The 17488-nt window shown below is 47.4% G+C and overlaps 1 protein-coding gene across 5 annotated transcripts in view; it reads right to left on the bottom strand.

Annotated features, from left to right (window-relative positions):
• Nucleotides 1-4808: 4808 nt before the first annotated feature.
• The window catches only part of mef2b (myocyte enhancer factor 2b), a 161917-nt gene continuing 149237 nt past the window's right edge, over nt 4809-17488 (bottom strand). For all 5 annotated transcript variants that reach the window (XM_078198625.1, XM_078198626.1, XM_078198629.1 and 2 more), the window contains 2 exons: nt 14004-14154; nt 4809-11273 (listed from right to left, as the gene is read on the bottom strand). In XM_078198625.1, the coding sequence (XP_078054751.1) occupies nt 10967-11273; nt 14004-14154 (458 nt within the window). In that variant the 3' untranslated portion in view covers nt 4809-10966. The remainder of the gene's footprint in view (nt 11274-14003; nt 14155-17488) is intronic.

Here is a 17488-nt window from a genome sequence, read left to right on the forward strand (position 1 = left end):
GGAAGGTGCCGAGGCCCAGGCCATGGAGTTTGGAGATGAGTTTCGTGGGAATAATAGTGTTGAAAGCTGAGCTGTAGACAATAACTAGGAGTCTGACATAGGTGTCCTTGTTATCGAGGTGTTCCAGGGTTGAGTGCAGGGCAGGGAAATGGCGTCTGCTGTGGACCTGCACACAGTCTTCTACACACTTACTAATGAAGTCAGTTACTGTAGTGGCGTACTCGCTCAGGCTGATTGCAGAGTTTTCAAACACTGACCAGTCCACTGACTCCAAGCAGCCCCGTAGAAGATCATCCGATTCCTCAGACCAACATTGCATGAATTTCTTTGATAGATTCTCCCGCTTCAGTTTTTGCTTGTAAGCTGGGAGCAGGAGCACAGCCTTGTGGTCTGATTTACCAAAGTGTGGGCGGGCGATAGAGTGGTAGGCATGTTTGATATCTGTGTCGCAATGGTCTCGGATTTTTGGGCCTCTGGTGAAGCAGGAGACGTGTTGGTGTTGCCATCCTTATCACTGGTCATTATTCTAGGTGCTTACCCTGCACTAATCTACTGTTGCATTTCCTACATTTCAACAGTGACTACACTTAATTTCTTCTTTGGTTGTAAAACACTTTGCTGCAGTGTCTTTCATGATGACTAGACAGTTCAAAGTTTTTTTTATATATATCTGCAAACCCAGACAATGAGAGAGACAGGAAAACCTCCGTCCAGTCTGGCCCTGTCCCTCCCCACAGAAACTAACATGCAGCTAATTCAGCACAGAGCAGGAGTTGAACCTGGGGTTTCATTGCTCTGTGACTGCTCAGGGCTCCTCTGGATTTAACAGCCACTCATTAACCTATTCTGACTCCTGGTTAAAAGGTCTCATTCCCAAATTGAGTTGACCCCATCGGACTTTTTCCATCTCATTCAGCAAGAGAGAACTTGTATTAAAGCACCGTTTATGACCACTGGACACCCCAAAGAGTTTTACAGCCAACTGAGCCCTTTTTGAAGAGTTGTAATGTAGAAAGTGTGGCGGCTAATTCACACAAAGCAAGCTCCCACAAACAGTGATGCGATAACGGCCAATCGCTGGCGAACTTTCCCGTCCTGCCTGCCACGGGAATTGTAACGGTGGTTGGGGGGGGGGACGGACGACAATGCAAACGGTCCATTGACCTCAGGCGGAATTTTCCGGTTTTGGGGTGAGTGCGGCCGGAAAATCACACCCTCTTTTTTTTCAATTCTGCAAATTGATGGATAAACGGTCACCCGGATAAGGGGAGAATTTCTCTCGCGCTTCTTCAAAATCCACCTGAAAGGACGGACAAGACCTCAGTTTAACGTCACGTCCGAAACACAGCGGGTGGGATTTTACAGTCTCGCTTGTCCCAAAACCATCAAATCCCACCCAAGGTCAACAGACCTTCCCATTATCCGCCCCTCGCCCGCTCCGTTTCCCGTGGCGGGCGGGGTGGTAAAATTCCAGCCAGCACCTCTGAGAGTGCAGCACTCCCGCAGACTGCACTGACACCATCAGCACTGGTCACGATAAATAAAAGCAAAATACTGTGGAGACTGGAGAGCTGAAATAAAAACTGGAGGAGGTGCTGGAAAACCTCGGCACGTCTGACGGCAAATGCAGATGCTGCGAGACCTGCTGAGCTTTTCCAACACCTTCTGTTTTTAGCACACTGATAAATCTGTGATACCATCTTATTATAGAATCTCTGCAGTGCAGAAGGAGACCATTTGGCCCATTGAGCCTACACCGATGACAATTCCACTCAGGCCTTATCCCTGCAACCCCAGATATTTATCCTGCTAATTCCCCTGACACTAAGGATCAATTTATCATGGCCAATCCGCCCAACCAGCACATCTTTGGAGTGTGGGAGGAAACTGGAGCACCCGGAGGAAACCCACGTAGGCATGGGGAGAATGTGCAAACTCCACACAGACAGTGACCCAAACCAGGAATTGAACCTGGGTCCCTGGCGCTGTGAAGAGGCAGTGCTAGGCACTGTGCCACTGTGCCACACCATTATCATCCCTCCCCCCCATCTTGGTGGATTAACCTTCTCATGTTTCAACTGAGAAAGGTTCCCTGGGCTATGGTAGAATGGGAGCTTTGATAACAGCTCGGTGGATTACTAATCCCAAAGATTTGTGAATGTGAATTTAATAAATTGGGTCATTTGTGGGTTTGGGATACCCATAAAAACTGGAATGGTTCACCACTATCCTATAGCGAGGAAAACTGGTTAACCCTACACCTGGTGTTTCTCCCTGATGAGATGTGATTGGAATTTAATGCTCTCCTGAGGTCTCTCATTCACAAATATGCATTTTAAGTTAAGTTTAAGTATTAATGTCACAAGTAGGCTTACATTAACAAAGCAATGCAGTTACTGTGAAAATCCTCTAGTCACCACAGTCCGGCGCCTGTTCGGCTACACTGAGGGAGAAGTTAGCATGGCCACTGCACCTGACCAGCACGTCTCTCAGACTGTGGGAGGAAATTGGAGCACCCGGAGAACATGGGGAGAACGTGCAAACTCCGCACAGACAGTGACCCAAGCCAGGAATCGAACCCGGGTCCCTGGTGCTATGAGGCAGCAGTACTAACCACTGGTGCCACCGAGGAATGGAAAGTATACTTGTTCGGCCTTGCCAGTGTCATTGTATGTACCAGGGTTTTAATTGTTCCACCATTGGCAGCCATGCCTTTAGCTGCCAAGGTCCTAAGCCCTGGAATTCCCTATTCTGCATTTCACCTCCTTAAAAAGGGTCCTTTAAACCTACTTGGGGAAGGTGATAGCCCAGTGGTATTATCGCTGGACTATTAAACCAGAAACTCGGCTAATATTCTGGGGACCCGGGTTCGAATCCTGTCACGGCAGATGATTGCATTTGAATTCAATAAAAAATATCTGGAATTAAGAATCTACTGATGACCATAAAACTATTGTTGATTGTCGGAAAAACCCATCTGGTTCACTAATGTCCTTTAGGGAAGGAAATCTGCCATCCTTACCTGGTCTGGCCTACATGTGACTCCAGAGCCACAGCAATGTGGTTGACTCTCAACTGCCCTCTGAACAAGGGTAACTAAGGATGGGCAATAAATGCTGGCCAGCCAGAGACGCCCGTGTGCCATGAATGAATTTTTTAAAATGTTAAAGGTGCTGTGCACATGCTGGTTGTTTCTGTGGCCAGTGACATGTACAAAAACTGACGACTGACCCTTTCTGTTTTTTTCTTCATTTTTTTAATAAGATGTGGGTGTCGCTGACAATGTCAGCATTTGTTGCCCATCCCCATTTCCCCTGGAACTTAACAGCATTTCAGAGGGCAGATACGAGTCCATAAGACCATAAGACTTAGGAACAGGAATAGGCCATTCAGCCCCTTGAGCCTGCTCCGCCATTCAATAGGCTCATGGCTGATCCGACATTCCTCACATCCATTTTCCTGCCTTTTCCCCATAACCCTTGATTCCCTTACTGATCAAAAATCCATCTATCTCAGCCTTAAATATACCCAAGGACTCTGTCCCCACAGCTCCCCACAGTGGCAAGGAGTTCCAAAGACTCTCAACCCTCTGAGAGAAGAAATTTCTCCTCATCTCAGTCTGAAATATGGTTGACTCTCAACTGCTCTCTGAAATGGATTAGCAAGCCACTCAGTTGTACCAATTAAAGGCAACTAGGGATGGGCAATAAATGCTGGCCAGCCAGTGATGCCCATGTCCCACGAATAAAAATAAATGGCACCCCTTTATTCTGAGTCTCTTGTCCTAGACTCTCCAATGAGGGGAAACATCCTCTCAGTATTTACCCCGTCAAGCCCCTTAAAAAGCCTTTATGTTTCACTGAGATCACCTCTCATTCTTCTAAATTCCAACCACATTGCTGTGGCTCTAGAGTCATATGTAGGCCAGACCAGGAAAGGACAGCAGATTTCCTTCTCCAAAGGACATTAGTGACCCAGATGGGTTTTTACAATAATTGATTAGTTTCATGGTGACCATCACCGAGACCAGCTTTGTTTATAATTATTTTTTAATCATTTAAATTCCACCATAGAATCTCTACAGTGCAGAAGGAGGCCATTTGGCCCATTGAGCCTGCACTGACAACAATCCCACCCAGGTCCTATCCCCACAACCACGTATTTACCCCGCTCATCCCCCTGACACTAAAGGGCAATTTTAGCATAATCAATCAACCTAACCTGCACATCTTTCGACCGCAGAAGGAAACTGGAACACCTGGAAGAAACCCACACCGACATCGGGAGAACATGCAAACTCCACACAGACAGTCAACAAAATTGGCTAGTGAACTTGGGTCCCCAGCGCTGTGAGGCAGCTGTGCTAACCGTTGTGCCACCCTTAAAACTATGGGCGGATTTTCCAGCCGTGCTCACCCCAAGACTGGTAAATCCCGCCCAAAGTCAACGGACTTTTACATGCTCCTGTCCCGCCCGCTACGCTTCCTGTGGCGGGCGGGACGGGAAAATTCCACCCCATGAGTCTAAACCATTGCCCGCAGAGAAAGCTAGCACAGAACTAATGGGCTGAATGGTCTCTCTGGTAAGGCACTTGCCCCAGAACCTGTTGTGCCAAGGGGCCTCCTGGGGGAGGGCTCGAACCTGGAGCTCCTGGCTCAGCAGCCTCTGCACCACCCGTCAAGGCAGCAGTTGCTATAGTGGGATTTGAACCCATATTTAAGTTTCTGCTTTAGTTCCAGTTACGTAAGCTCCATGTTCCATTCTCACATCCCGTTCAGTTTAAGGAAGGACAGCAATGGGACACAATGAAGCATGATAAGAACTTTTATTTTTTTTTAAGTTAACTTAATAAAAGACAACATTGTTTTGCCCTGGAGAATTCCGCCTCTATCTTTATGTACAGGCCCGTTGTGCGGTTGAGGGGTGGAAAAAAAAGACAACACTGCGATATTCAAATGGAATCTCTAAAGCCAATTATGTTGAACCTTCCGGAATGGTCTGGAACATTCTGAAAGAAGGCAGCTTTGGGCGGGCAAAGTAAACAACATCGCTGAACATCAGAAGGTTGGTACTTGCTTCAATCTCATAGGGAAGTGGGGTGGGAGTGGGGCATGAGAATCACTGTTGCCTGTCGGATCCTCTGCATTGATTTTTTCACTAATGATTGTTAGCAAACAGAACGAGAGAACCCTCTGAGTGCTGGGCATCAGCTGCCAATTACATTTGTGATTCTCAGAACCCCCCATCTACCTGTATCTTTCCTTCCATCAAATTTAATAGCCTCAGACACACTTGCCAGAATTTTACAGCCTTGCCTGCCCAAGGCCAATGGAGAATGCCGTTCTGTGAGCCTCAGCCCCCAACCCCGATTCTGGGAGCAGCGTGCCGGTAAAATTCCAGCTACGACCTCTCCAATGTCATGTGGATTCGGAACTGCTGCATCTTTTCCATTTCTTGATGCGACAACTTCTCCCTGCATTTAACACTCTCCTCCTGCTCATAACACTCTCTCCCGCCCACAATGCCTCTCACTGTAGCAATCTCCCCCCTGCCTTTAACACACTCTCCCCCCCCACTCTGCATAACTCAACCCCTGCTGTTAACACTCTCCCCTGCCACTAACACTCTTCCCCCTGCCGCTAACACATTCCTCCTTTCCTTACACCACTCTCTTCCTACTCATAACACTGTTGCTCGCTCACAATACTCTCCCCCTCTTGTAACACTCTCCCTAAAACTCTTCCCCTCGCCTGTAACATTCTCCCCTCACCTGTAACACACTCCCCTCGCCTGTAACACTCTCCCCTCGCCTGTAACACTCCCCCCTCGCCTGTAACACTCCCCCCTCGCCTGTAACACTCTCCCCTCGCCTGTAACACTCTCCCCTCGCCTGTAACACTCTCCCCTCGCCTGTAACACTCTCCCCTCGCCTGTAACACTCTCCCCTCGCCTGTAACACTCTCCCCTCGCCTGTAACACTCTCCCCTCGCCTGTAACACTCTCCCCTCGTCTGTAACACTCTCTCCTCGCCTGTAACACTCTCCCCTTGTCTGTAATAAAGGGGATACCAGACAAGGTGTTTGAGGTCAGGTTACTGGATTCATTTGCAGAATAGCTGAATGCTGTAAAGAAGATACACTGAATTGGAAGTTGGAGATCAAATGTATCCAAGTTTCTATCATCGGAAAGTACCTTGTGATGATGTCACACAGTTTTAGCCTCAGAATCCCAGAAGAGGGAAGGCAGTTCAGACCGGTATTCTTATGTCCCTGTTTCACTGTTTTTCCCTTCTGGGTGGGAGGTGTTGACACCGGGAGCGACAGCCATTCACTCTTGCTTAAAATCAAGACCTAATTAGTTGGGCTTCTTTCAGGAAAATAAACACAGCTCCTTTACACGAGGAATGTAACCGTCTCACTCGAATTGCCAGCTCTTGCCGACGGCTCTGTATTGTACCGGTATGTGTCCCAGTTGTATCATCCTCCAACCCCTTAGAGGGCAATATGGGCTGATTGACACAGGGACATCTATGTCAGAAGGTTAAATGTATCACATGTTGCCAACTCTCCAGGAATCAGAGGCTAATTTCTGGGACATGCTGCAAGATTCCAAAGATGTGCAGGTTAGGTGGATTGGCCATGCTAAATTGCCCCTTAGTGTTCGGAGGGATTATCAGGGTAAAATATGTGGGGTTACAGGAATAGGGTCTGGGTGGGATTGTTGTCGGTGCAGACTCGGTGGGCCGAATGGCCTCCTTCTGCACTGTAGGGATTCTGTGATCCAGGGGAAATATCATAGCAGACACCAAAATAAATAATGCATTTTTAAAAATCTTTAAAACTTTGTTCGTTAGTAATAAAAACATTTGCAGATGGAAAAAAGATACAGGTCATGTAACTAAACATCTAGGAATTTGACTGACTCACGTTGGCAACACTCCTATCACCATGCCACTAGCTAGTTTCTGTTGACATCCCTCATAGTCTATCACTCCTTTCCAATCACTGGCACAGGAGGCACTTGAGCTTCAACATCATTGGGAAGATGGAAGGCACGGGTAGCCATTTCTTCTCACTCACAAGGAAATCACCCATAACAACCTTCCTATCTAATCTAAAACCCCATTGCAATCAATGTCTCATCGCAATCAATGCGCCATCGCAATCAATGTCTCATCGCAATCCGTGCCCCATCGCAATCTGTGCCCCATTGCAATCAATGCCCCATGAGCAATCAATGCCCCATGAGCAATCAATGCCCCATGAGCAATCAATGCCCCATCGCAATCAATGCCTCATTGGGATAAATACCTCATCATAATCAGTACTCCATTGAAACAAATGGGCCATCCCAATCAATGTCTCACCTCACCAAATATTCCATTGCAATAAATGCCCTATTGCACCAAATACCCCACTGCAATCTCTGCCCTACTGCACCCTTCCCCTGGAGAATAGTCATTGAGGATGGAGCTTACAGTTTCTATCTTCAGGATCATTGACTCGCCGTTGCTTCCCTTTGTTAAACTACAATTGATTTGTGGCTCTTACTCTCTGCTTACTTTTTAAAAATTAGGACTCCTGGGTGAAGACCCTCAGTGCAGGGCACTAACAAATTTGGGAAGAATATTACAAAGTATTTATGGAACTGAGACAGGCCATTCAGCCCAACTATGCCAGTGCTCCGTACAAGCCTCCTCCCATCTCATTTCATGTAACCCTATCAACATATCCTTCCATTCCTTCTTCCCTCTGGGGTTTATCCAGCTTTCTCTTAAGCACATCCACACTTCACTTTAACCACTCCCTCTAGGAACCAGTTCCACATTCTCACCACTCTCTGGGTAAAGAAGCTCCTCCTGAATTCCCTATTGGATTTTTTAATGGCGGGTGATTAGGAGAGGAGACAAAGCAAGCCAAGAGACAGTGGCTGGATGCCAGCAAGCTTAGGCCCTGAGTGTCTGTAGACCATCAGATGAAGAAAGACTGAGGGATGGGGGCAGCATCCCTGTTTTGAAAAAATGAGCTGGTGATTTTGTGATGAGTCTTCATTTCGTCAGAGTGAGGATGCAGGGAAGACAAGACTGGCATTTGGAGCTTCAGAGGAAAAAGAGAGGGAGAGTTTAGGGAGCATTGATTAGAAATGTTTCAATGGAGAGAGAAATAATTTGGAAACTAAACAGAGAGATGGGTTAGGGAAATGAACTTGTGTTTCCACCTTGTCCCAAGATGTGAGGAAGATGTTAATAGAGCTTTGCAATGGATGGATTTGGATCTTATTCGGGAGCGAGAGAGCAGTCAGCCTCAAATGGTGGAGATGACACCAGATACAGATAAAAGGCTAAACACAGGAACTGTGCTTTCTTTTTACATCTTTAAATACAAAAATAAGATTGAAACTTAAGGTGTTCAGAGTTTGCAGCACACCTTAAGTAACTCCCATTATAAATGAAACAATGAAAGTGTTGGGATTACTTGCTGTCCTGCAAATCTCAGCAATAGTTGTCATCATCTTCATTCGAACTGTTGCAATATTTGCTTTTCCTTGGACAGTGTTGTCCCCGGGACAGGGTAACAAAGCTGGAGGATTCAATGAAGTTAATAAGATCCTATTTTTGTGTGATAAGAGGTTTCACCCTTATTTTCAGCACTGGATTGGGGGGTGCGGGGGGGGGCAGTGGAGGAGGTGAGGAATACTAAGATGGGCTTGGGGGTGATGTGGGATGGAGGGGAAGGGAATCAGGATCTGAGTTCTAAAGCACGCTTCTATTCTGCAAAGATTCAAAGAAACCCAAGGCATCCCATCATTCAACAAAAACTGACTTTCCCTTTCGCAAAAAATAGGTTCAGTGCCTGTTTTAGCCAATCGAGATTTCTGAGAGGAATGTTTTATTGAATTGCTACACTCCTCCTTATCCCAAAGCTGTTGGCTCTTAGTGAGATACTGCCTCCCGTACATCAGGGAGACGAGGGGGAGGGAGGCAGGGGGAGAAGAAGGTGAGGCAGGGAAGAAGAGATGTCAAAGAGATAAAAGGGAGACGAGGGAAGAGGAGGGAAGAGGAGGGAAGACAAGGGGGGATAATTTATCTTAAACGTAGCTGATAAGCTGCCTTGTGATTGCTCCGAGATCAGGGACAATGAACGGCAGAGTGTTACTTGTGCAATTACACCCCCGTGACAAAATAGTGGCACAGGCACCCTCTCCTCAAACACACACAAAAAGTATAGTTTCCCTACACACTTTCCACTTCCCTCTCACCTTTAAACGGGTCTCACACAACAGAGAAAAAAAGTGACACAGAAATCTATTCGCACTGCGAAAAACCTTCACTTTTAAAAAATAAAACTGAACAATATTTAACAAAGGAACGGTTTGCCGTTTGAAACCAGGGGAGTTCTAACCCTTCAAGACTCCAATATTCAGGAGCATTGGGAGCCTGTGATACATTTCCACTGCGGGGAAAGCAGGGAAACCAGGAGCTTCTGTTTTGTTCTATGTTGAAATTTACCGTGCGTTAATTTGCCCAGAGTTTACAGAAATCCATTCCCAGTCTGTGACAGTCACGGAATAAATGACAGAGTGTGCCATCTCCATCATCTAATGAAAGGCTGTTTTAACCCAACGTGCCTGATGAGATCAGAAAGGACCCGGATTTTTAAATCCGACCTAATTTTACTTTTGGTTGCAGTGAGTGAGGGATGATGTCAAAAAGGGTGCAAAGCCTGCATTCCTCCCAATCCTGTGGGATTCCTGCCCAGCGACCCAAGTTAAACTGAGACCCCACACCTTCCCGAGACATCGTCATGTCAGGTGGGTGCAGGAGTGAGAACCCTTTGTGGGGAATGAGTAAGAATTTCTCCAATGGGATCCACCTTCAATTGTGTTTCCCTGCCCTTTCTCCCCCTCTCAGCTGTTGGATTATCAGCTGTCTTCCTGTGTCAGCTATGTTTCCCCAGTGGCACTGTGGATTGGTGCAAACATGTTAACTGGAGGCAGGCACGGATGAGTTCCTGAACTTGGCTGGGCTGCGGGTGAGCACTGAGCAGAAAGCAATAATCCTCTGCTGGTTTGCAATCAAACCCATTGCTTACTGGGGAAATGCATGTTTCCCTGTTCCATATAAAACCAAGAAGTTGCCCATGTCAATTCTTAAGTTAGCATAATTATAGCCTGGGCTGGTGGTACGGTTAAAGGGGTTGTGGGGTCTACATTTTGCCTCATTATCCGGGGGAAGGGGAGTGAATGGGAAAAGCTTTCTGTCTCGGTTCTTGCTCCTGATCATTATCCAGCACTCCCTTGGGGAGATCAGATGAGAAGTGGACTGTGTGTGGCTGCGATGCCATATATAGTCAAGCAACCAGCCATTTATTCACGTGAGGAATGGCCACTTGGACTAGGTGTACCCCAGGGGCGCCCAGCGCCCAGAGAAACCATCGTCCCAGGGTGGCCTGTGCCTGTCCTACCCAGCTCTCCCCTCCTTGGCCATGGACCAAGAATTGAACTCAGGGCCTTTCATGGTCCATGTGGAAATGAGTACAGGGATAAGAGGAGATGCGTGAGGCACATTTAGCACACGTTACTGCAGAGGTGAGCTGCAGAAGTTAAAGGGGAAGGAAGGAAAAACGAATAAAAAAAATCAATGCACCCAAGGACAGAAGCATAATGACAGAAGCCTGCCTGAAGGCCTCTAGCCAGCCGAGGCTTTGGGAGGAGTCACAAGGAAGGATAGAGAGAGAAGCTGAGGAGGAAGAAACACCCCCTTTTCCTGCTCCCTCTATTCCACCCCCAATCAAAGTGGTAACTGCCAGCCTGGTTTTCAAAGGGTTAACAGATTCAACGTAAATTAATTCCCGGCCTCTACGCTGGAGAACACAGGAAAACTGCAAAAAAGAATAAAAGCAAGATCCAGGAGCTGCCTCCGTCAGTTTTTCTTTTAAACGGTAGATTTTGGCATAACCCCGAAGCGTCATCTCTGCCAGCCGTCCACAAGGCGCATCCGTTTGGCCGCGAGGCTGTCCTCGTCCCTGGCTGGAGGCCGGGTCAGCACAATGGGGCACTGGTAGCCCTTGGCGTAATCCTTGGGTTCTTCACAGGGGCTGTGGGCGCCATCTAGCCCGCTGAGCCCCAATCGTCCCTCGTGGTGCTGGAAGATCCCACTGCCCCCGCCCCCGCCGTCGCTGTGGGGGGAGGCGCGTTCCGACTTGATGTTGACCGTTTGAAAAGTGGGCAAGGCCAGGCTGGAGTTCTGGCTCAAGTGGGAGTTGCCAATAACCCTGGCAGGGAGGAAAAAGAGAGAGGAAAACAAACTTAGGTAGCGGTTGACAGATCAGTTAACACCATCTATGCCCCTTGGTTCTGTAATCTTGAATACCTTGCCCTAATAAAAACCCACAAATCTCAAAGGTTTTGACATTTTCTATCAACCCAACAAAGTTTGGGGGAAGAGTGTTCCAGATTGCCACTATTCTTGTGAAGGAGTGCTCCCCGACATCACCACTGAAGAGTCTGGGCGGCATGGTGGTTAGCACCCTGGCTTGGGTCACTGTCTGTGCGGAGTCTGCACATTCTCCCCGTGTCTGCGAGGGTTTCCTCCAGGTGCTCCGGTTTCCTCCCACAGTCCGAAAAACATGCTGATTAGGTGCATTGGCCGTGCTAAATTCATGCTAAATCCTTCAGTGTACCCGGACAGGTGTCGGAATGTGGCAACTAGGGGATTTTCACAGTAACTTCATTGCAGTGTTAATGTAAGCCTACTTGTGGCTAATAAATAAACTTTACTTTTAACAACCTCAGGCTAAAGGGACGATCCTTTAAAACAGAGATGAGGAGGAATTTCTTCAGCCAGAGAGTGGTGAATCTGTGGAACTCTTTGCCGCAGGAGGCTGTGGAGGCCTGGTCATTGAGTGTCTTTAAGACAGAGATAGATCGGTTCTTGATTAATAAGGAGATCAGGGTTTATGGGGAAAAGGCAGGAGAATGGGGATGAGAAAAATATCAGCCATGATTGAATGGCGAAGCAGACTCGATGGGCCGAGTGGCCTAATTCTGCTCCTATGTCTAACTCTAACTTTAAGGTTAGGCCTCTCCTTGTTCTCAACTCCCCACCAGAGGAAATAATTTCTTTCTATCTTTCCCTGACAACCCTTTGAATCATCTTAAATACATCCCTCCTTAACTTTCTATCCTGGAAGGAATACAAGCTACGTCATCATTTAACCTTTTAGCCTCAGTTGAGGATCTGTCTACTCCTTATACCTTCTGTGAAGCACCCTTATCCCAGCAGTCACTGAGTGAGGAGTTGAGAATGTTAAGCAGTGTGTTATCATCTTCTTTCCTTTCTAATTGAAACCTTGATGTTAATGTTCAATCACAACTTGAAAAAGTCTCTCAGAAAGAAAAGCATGATTTGAAAAGAAAATGAAAAATAAAGTTCAGGATCAGCTTGGTCATATTTTTAAATCTATAGCCCTAAAGAAACAGATCATTTGTTTGTGACACACTGTAGGTTGTAAATGCAGTGTGGTTATCGCCAAACACTTGCATTTACACAATCACATTCCTCAAACTCACCCGTGTTTATGGGTCGGAAGCTGGGGAAAAACCCAAGCCTTTCTCTCAAGTTTTGATAGCCCCATGTTAAACATCAAACTAGCATTAGATGGAGTTGGGATTTAGTTAAGGGGCGATTATGAATGCATACAGTGGCACGCTGGTTAGCACTGCTGCCTCATAGCGCTAGGGTCCCAGGTTCAATTCTGGCCTCGGGTGACTGTGTGGAGTTTGCACATTCTCCCCGTGTCTGTGTGAGTTTCCTCCAGGTGCTCCGGTTTCCTCCCACAGTCCAAAGATGGTTGGGTTATTTGGCCATGCCAAGTTTGCCACGATATTTAGGTTAGGGGGATTATCGGGGTAAATGTGTGGGTTTATGGGGTAAGCCTGGGCAATTTGGGGCAGCACGGTGGCACAGTGGTTTGCACTGCTGCCTCACAGCGCCAGGAATCCGGGTTCGATTCCCGGCCTCAGGTTACTGTCTGTGTGGAGTTTGCACATTCTCCCCGTGTCTGCATGGGTTTCCTCTGGGTGTTCCGGTTTCCTCCCACAGTCCAAAGATGTGTGGGTTAGGTGGATTGGCCGTGCTAAATTGCCCCTTAGTGTCAGGGAGACTAGCTAGGATAAATGCCTGGGATTATGGGGATAGGGCCTGGGTGGGATTGTAGTCAGTGCAGGAGGAGGCCACTAGGATTCTATGATTCTATGAAGAATTGGTGCAGACTCGATGGGCCGAATGGCCTTCTTCTGCACTGTAGGGATTTTATGATTCTATGATGAGTCGGTGCAGACTCGATGGGCCGAATGGCCTCCTTCTGCACTGTAGGGATGCTATGACTCTTATGATTGATTTATCATGGGTCCTGCCCAGGGTGGAGATGATTGGGTAATTCTCCTGTTAATCACACCTGAAGGTCACATACTATAGACTCTATGTACTTAGTCTGTGCTATCCTCCACTCCCTGCATCTTGCTGGAGACATCACCCTATCAGAAGTTGCTGCAGTTTTGATCATGTTTGCTGTAGTTGCTGAGGCTCTTTTGAAGTAAAGTATATTAGTCACAAGTAGGCTTACACTAACACTGCAATGAAGTGACTGTGAAAATCCCCTAGTCGCTACACTCCTGAGCCTGTTCGGGTACACTGAGGGAGAATTTAGCGTGGCCAATGCACCAAACTGGCACATCTTTGGAGGAAACTGGAGCACCCGGAGGAAACCCACGCAGACATGGGGAGAACGTGCAAACTCCATACAGACAGTGACCCAAGCCGGGAATCGAACCGGGTCCCTGGAGCTGTGAGGCAGCAGTGCTAACCACTGTGCCACCGTGCCGCCCTGAAGTAGACTCTGTTCAGTTTGCTGTCTGCTGCAAAATAGTCTGTTTACAACAGGTTCCTGAGCGCTTCCAGCTCTAGACACTCGGTGTGATTACAGGCGGGCGACTTGACTTACCCCAGGTGGGGGTGTGCTGAAGGTTGAAGGTCAGTCTGGTGCGAATGATGGTGTTGGTGCTGCCGTGGCTGCCAAATGGCAGTCTGGTCCTGATGGACTCCACCTGGCGAGTTGTACACGGAGACAGAAGCGTTGTCATTCAGTGAGTAACCTGCAGATCGACAGGAAGAGAAAGTGATGGTTAGTGAAACACAAAAGGTGTCTGTGAGGTTGGAGGGACATTAGAATAAGCAAGTTGTTGTGATCTGGAAAGTGCTGCCTGATAGGGTGGTGCAAACAGATTGAATAATAACTTTGAAGTGGGAAGTGAAAAAACTTGTTTGGACTGTAGGGAAAGAGAAAAGGAGTGAGACCAATTGGATTCTTTTGTCAAAGAGGCAGAACGGGAACAAGGGGCTGAATGGCCTCCTTCTATATTCTATGATTCTATTTGGGTGGCATGGTGGCACAGTGGTTAGCACTGCTGCCTCACAGCGCCAAGGACCCGGTTTCAATTCCGGCCTCAGGTCACTCTCTACGTGTACATTCTCCCTGTGTCTGCGTGGGTTTCCTCCGGGTGCTCCGGTTTCCTCACATAGTCCAAAGATGTGGATTGGCCATGCTAAATTACCCCTTAGTGTCCCAAAGTCTGTGGGTTGGGTGAATTAACCACGAGATATGTGTGGGGTCACAGGGATAGGGTGGGGGAGAGGGCCTGGGTGAGATACTCTGTCAGAGAATCAGTGCAGACTTGATGGGATGAATGGCCTCTTCTGCACTGTAGGGATTTCTATGATTCTATTTAGTCAGTGTGGGCATGGTCAATGGCTCTCCCAAACCTGAGTTAGAATGTCGTGGGTCCAATCCAGAGACTCGGGCACAAAACCTTGGCGGATGCTCACAGTGCAGGTAATGAGGGGGTGCTGCACTGGTGGAGATGCTGGTTTTTACATGACATACTTAACCGAGGCCTGTCTACCCTGGGAGGGCCATAAGCAATCCAACGCCCATCATTTCAAAGAAGTTCAGGGAGTTCTTCGTGATATCCTGCCAACATTTCTCACTCAGCAAATTAAAAATGAGCAGATGACCTGGCCATCGAGGGAGACGGTCGCACAATGGCAATGTTACTGGATTCATATTCCACAGGCCCTAAATCTATGGAGACAAAATCTGACCAAGGAATTTAAATTCAATTAATAAAATCTGGAATTGAACGCTAGAAACATAGAGGATAGGAACAGGAGGAGGCCATTTGGCCCTTCGAGCCTGCTCCGCCATTCAGCACGATCATGGCTGATCGTCCAACTCAAGGGCCTAATCCTGCTTTCGATCCCATTCATCCCAGTAGAAACATAGAAGATAGCTAGTCTCTGTAATGGTGACCATGAAACTATCATTGATCGTTGTCAAATAAAACCCATTGAGCTCACTAATGCTCCATTAGTAAAGGAAACCTGCCATCCTTAACAGTTTGACCTACAATGTGACCCTAGCGGACGGTTCACTTTTAACCGCCCTCTGAAATGTCGTAGAATGCCACTCAGCTCAAGAGAAATTAGAGATGCCATGAAAAGTATACTTCAAATAAATGTCATTGCCATTTGTGGGATCTTGCTGTGTGTTTCCCCACATTACAACAGTGAGCACCTAACATACCAGGGCTGTCAAAGGTGCTATGTAAATGCAAGCCCTTCTTTTGGTCGTTCAATGGAATTGGTTTTATGGGATCTTGCTGTGCCCTCCAAATGATGAGTCCTGGCCTTAACTTGCAGGAGGCTAAAAAGCTGAACAACCTACCTATCTTACGACCGCAGTACTGAACAGCTAAGAGTCTACCCCTGCCGGTGTAAATCAAGGATCTCTGACTCTCTTGCAAATGCAGACTAGTCTAGGGGTTACTGAAAGATGCGGCAAACAAACATGCAAGTCAGCAACAAGTTGCCAACTCCTGAGGAACATGCTTCCACCCAACTCCTGATGTGACCCCTCTTCTCCAACCACGCATCTAGACAAACCTCCCTCATTATTATCCCACCACCTCCCCGATCTTCTTTAACCATCACACGGAAAGTTGAATTTTTGGGGCCTCCAAGGCAATCCTGAAGGGTTAGCAACAAAGAAGAAGACGACAGCATCAACTGGAACAAGGCAGCAGCCACGCCAGCTAATTTGGGTTCTTGATGTCATGAAGCTTGATTTACAGCACGTCATTGGTGGGGACAAAATTAAACTTGGCCGAGTAGCAAACAGACTTTGTGTTGCCCCTTAATGGGTCGCACACTGCTCAATGTTAACAGTAAAATTAGAATAAAGATCAAAGAAAAGTACAGCACGGGGCCAGGCCCTTCGGCCCTCCAAGCCTGTGCTAATCATGATGCCCTAACTAAACTAAATTAGCCTCTACAGGACACAAAGATCCAGTTCCAGCCTGCAATGGACAGAAACTCTTCCACTCCAGAGGGTTGTGAATCTGTGGAATTCTCCACAAGTTGTGGATACTTGAATATATTCATGAATCAGATTGACTGATTTCAATACTACCCAAAAATCTAAAGATGGTGGGTCATTGAACACGTTTGGTGGGCGGCACGGTGGCGCCAGAGGCCCAAGTCCGATTTCCGGCTTGGGTCACTGTCTGTGTGGAGTTTGCACGTTCTCCCCGTGTCTGCGTGGGTTTCCTCCGGGTGTTCCGGTTTCCTCCCACAACCTGAAAGATGTGCTGGTTAGGTGCATTGACGTGAACAGGCGCTGGAGTGTGGCGACTGGGGGAATTTCACAGTAACTTCATTAAAGTGTTAACATAAACCTTATTTGTGACTAATAAATAAATTTTAGAGTTTCTCTGGCCCCCCTCCCGCAGCGCTTTTCTCGGCGGAGGGAGGCAGCGTGCCAGTCACTGGCAGTGGGATCCTCTGGTCCCACCGCTGTCAATGGGAATTCCCATTGAAGCCACTCTATGCTGGCGGGAAACCCGCGGCAGGGGTTGTGCCACCGGCAGAACCAGAGAATCCTGCTGGTGTGAACGGCCGGAGAATTTTGACGATAGTAAAGTTGAGGCACAAAAATGGTCCTGATCTAATTAAATGGCTGGGCAGATTGGAGTGGATGCATGCCCTTTTTCCATTTCCCTTATTCTCTTTTGTAAGGGGATCTCATAGAATTTTATAAAATTCTAACAGGGTTAGACAGGGTAGAGTCAGAAAGTACGTTCCTAATGGTGGGGGGAGTCCAGAACTAGGGGTCATAGTTTGAGGATAAGGGGTAAACCTTTTAGAACTGAGGCGAGGAGAAATTTCTTCACCCAGAGGGTGGTGAGTGTGTGGAATTCACTCCCACAGAATGTAGTTGAGGCCAAAACACTGTCCGATTTCAAGAAGAAATTAGATATAGCTCTAGGGGATCAAGGGATATGGGAGATAGGGGGGAATCAGGATATTGAATTCAATGATCAGCCATGATCAAAATGAATGGTGGAGCAGGCTCGAAGGGCCAAATGGTCTGCA

The sequence above is a fragment of the Mustelus asterias genome, chromosome 26 (assembly GCF_964213995.1).
Source record: "Mustelus asterias chromosome 26, sMusAst1.hap1.1, whole genome shotgun sequence".
In the NCBI taxonomy this organism is placed as follows: domain Eukaryota; kingdom Metazoa; phylum Chordata; class Chondrichthyes; order Carcharhiniformes; family Triakidae; genus Mustelus; species Mustelus asterias.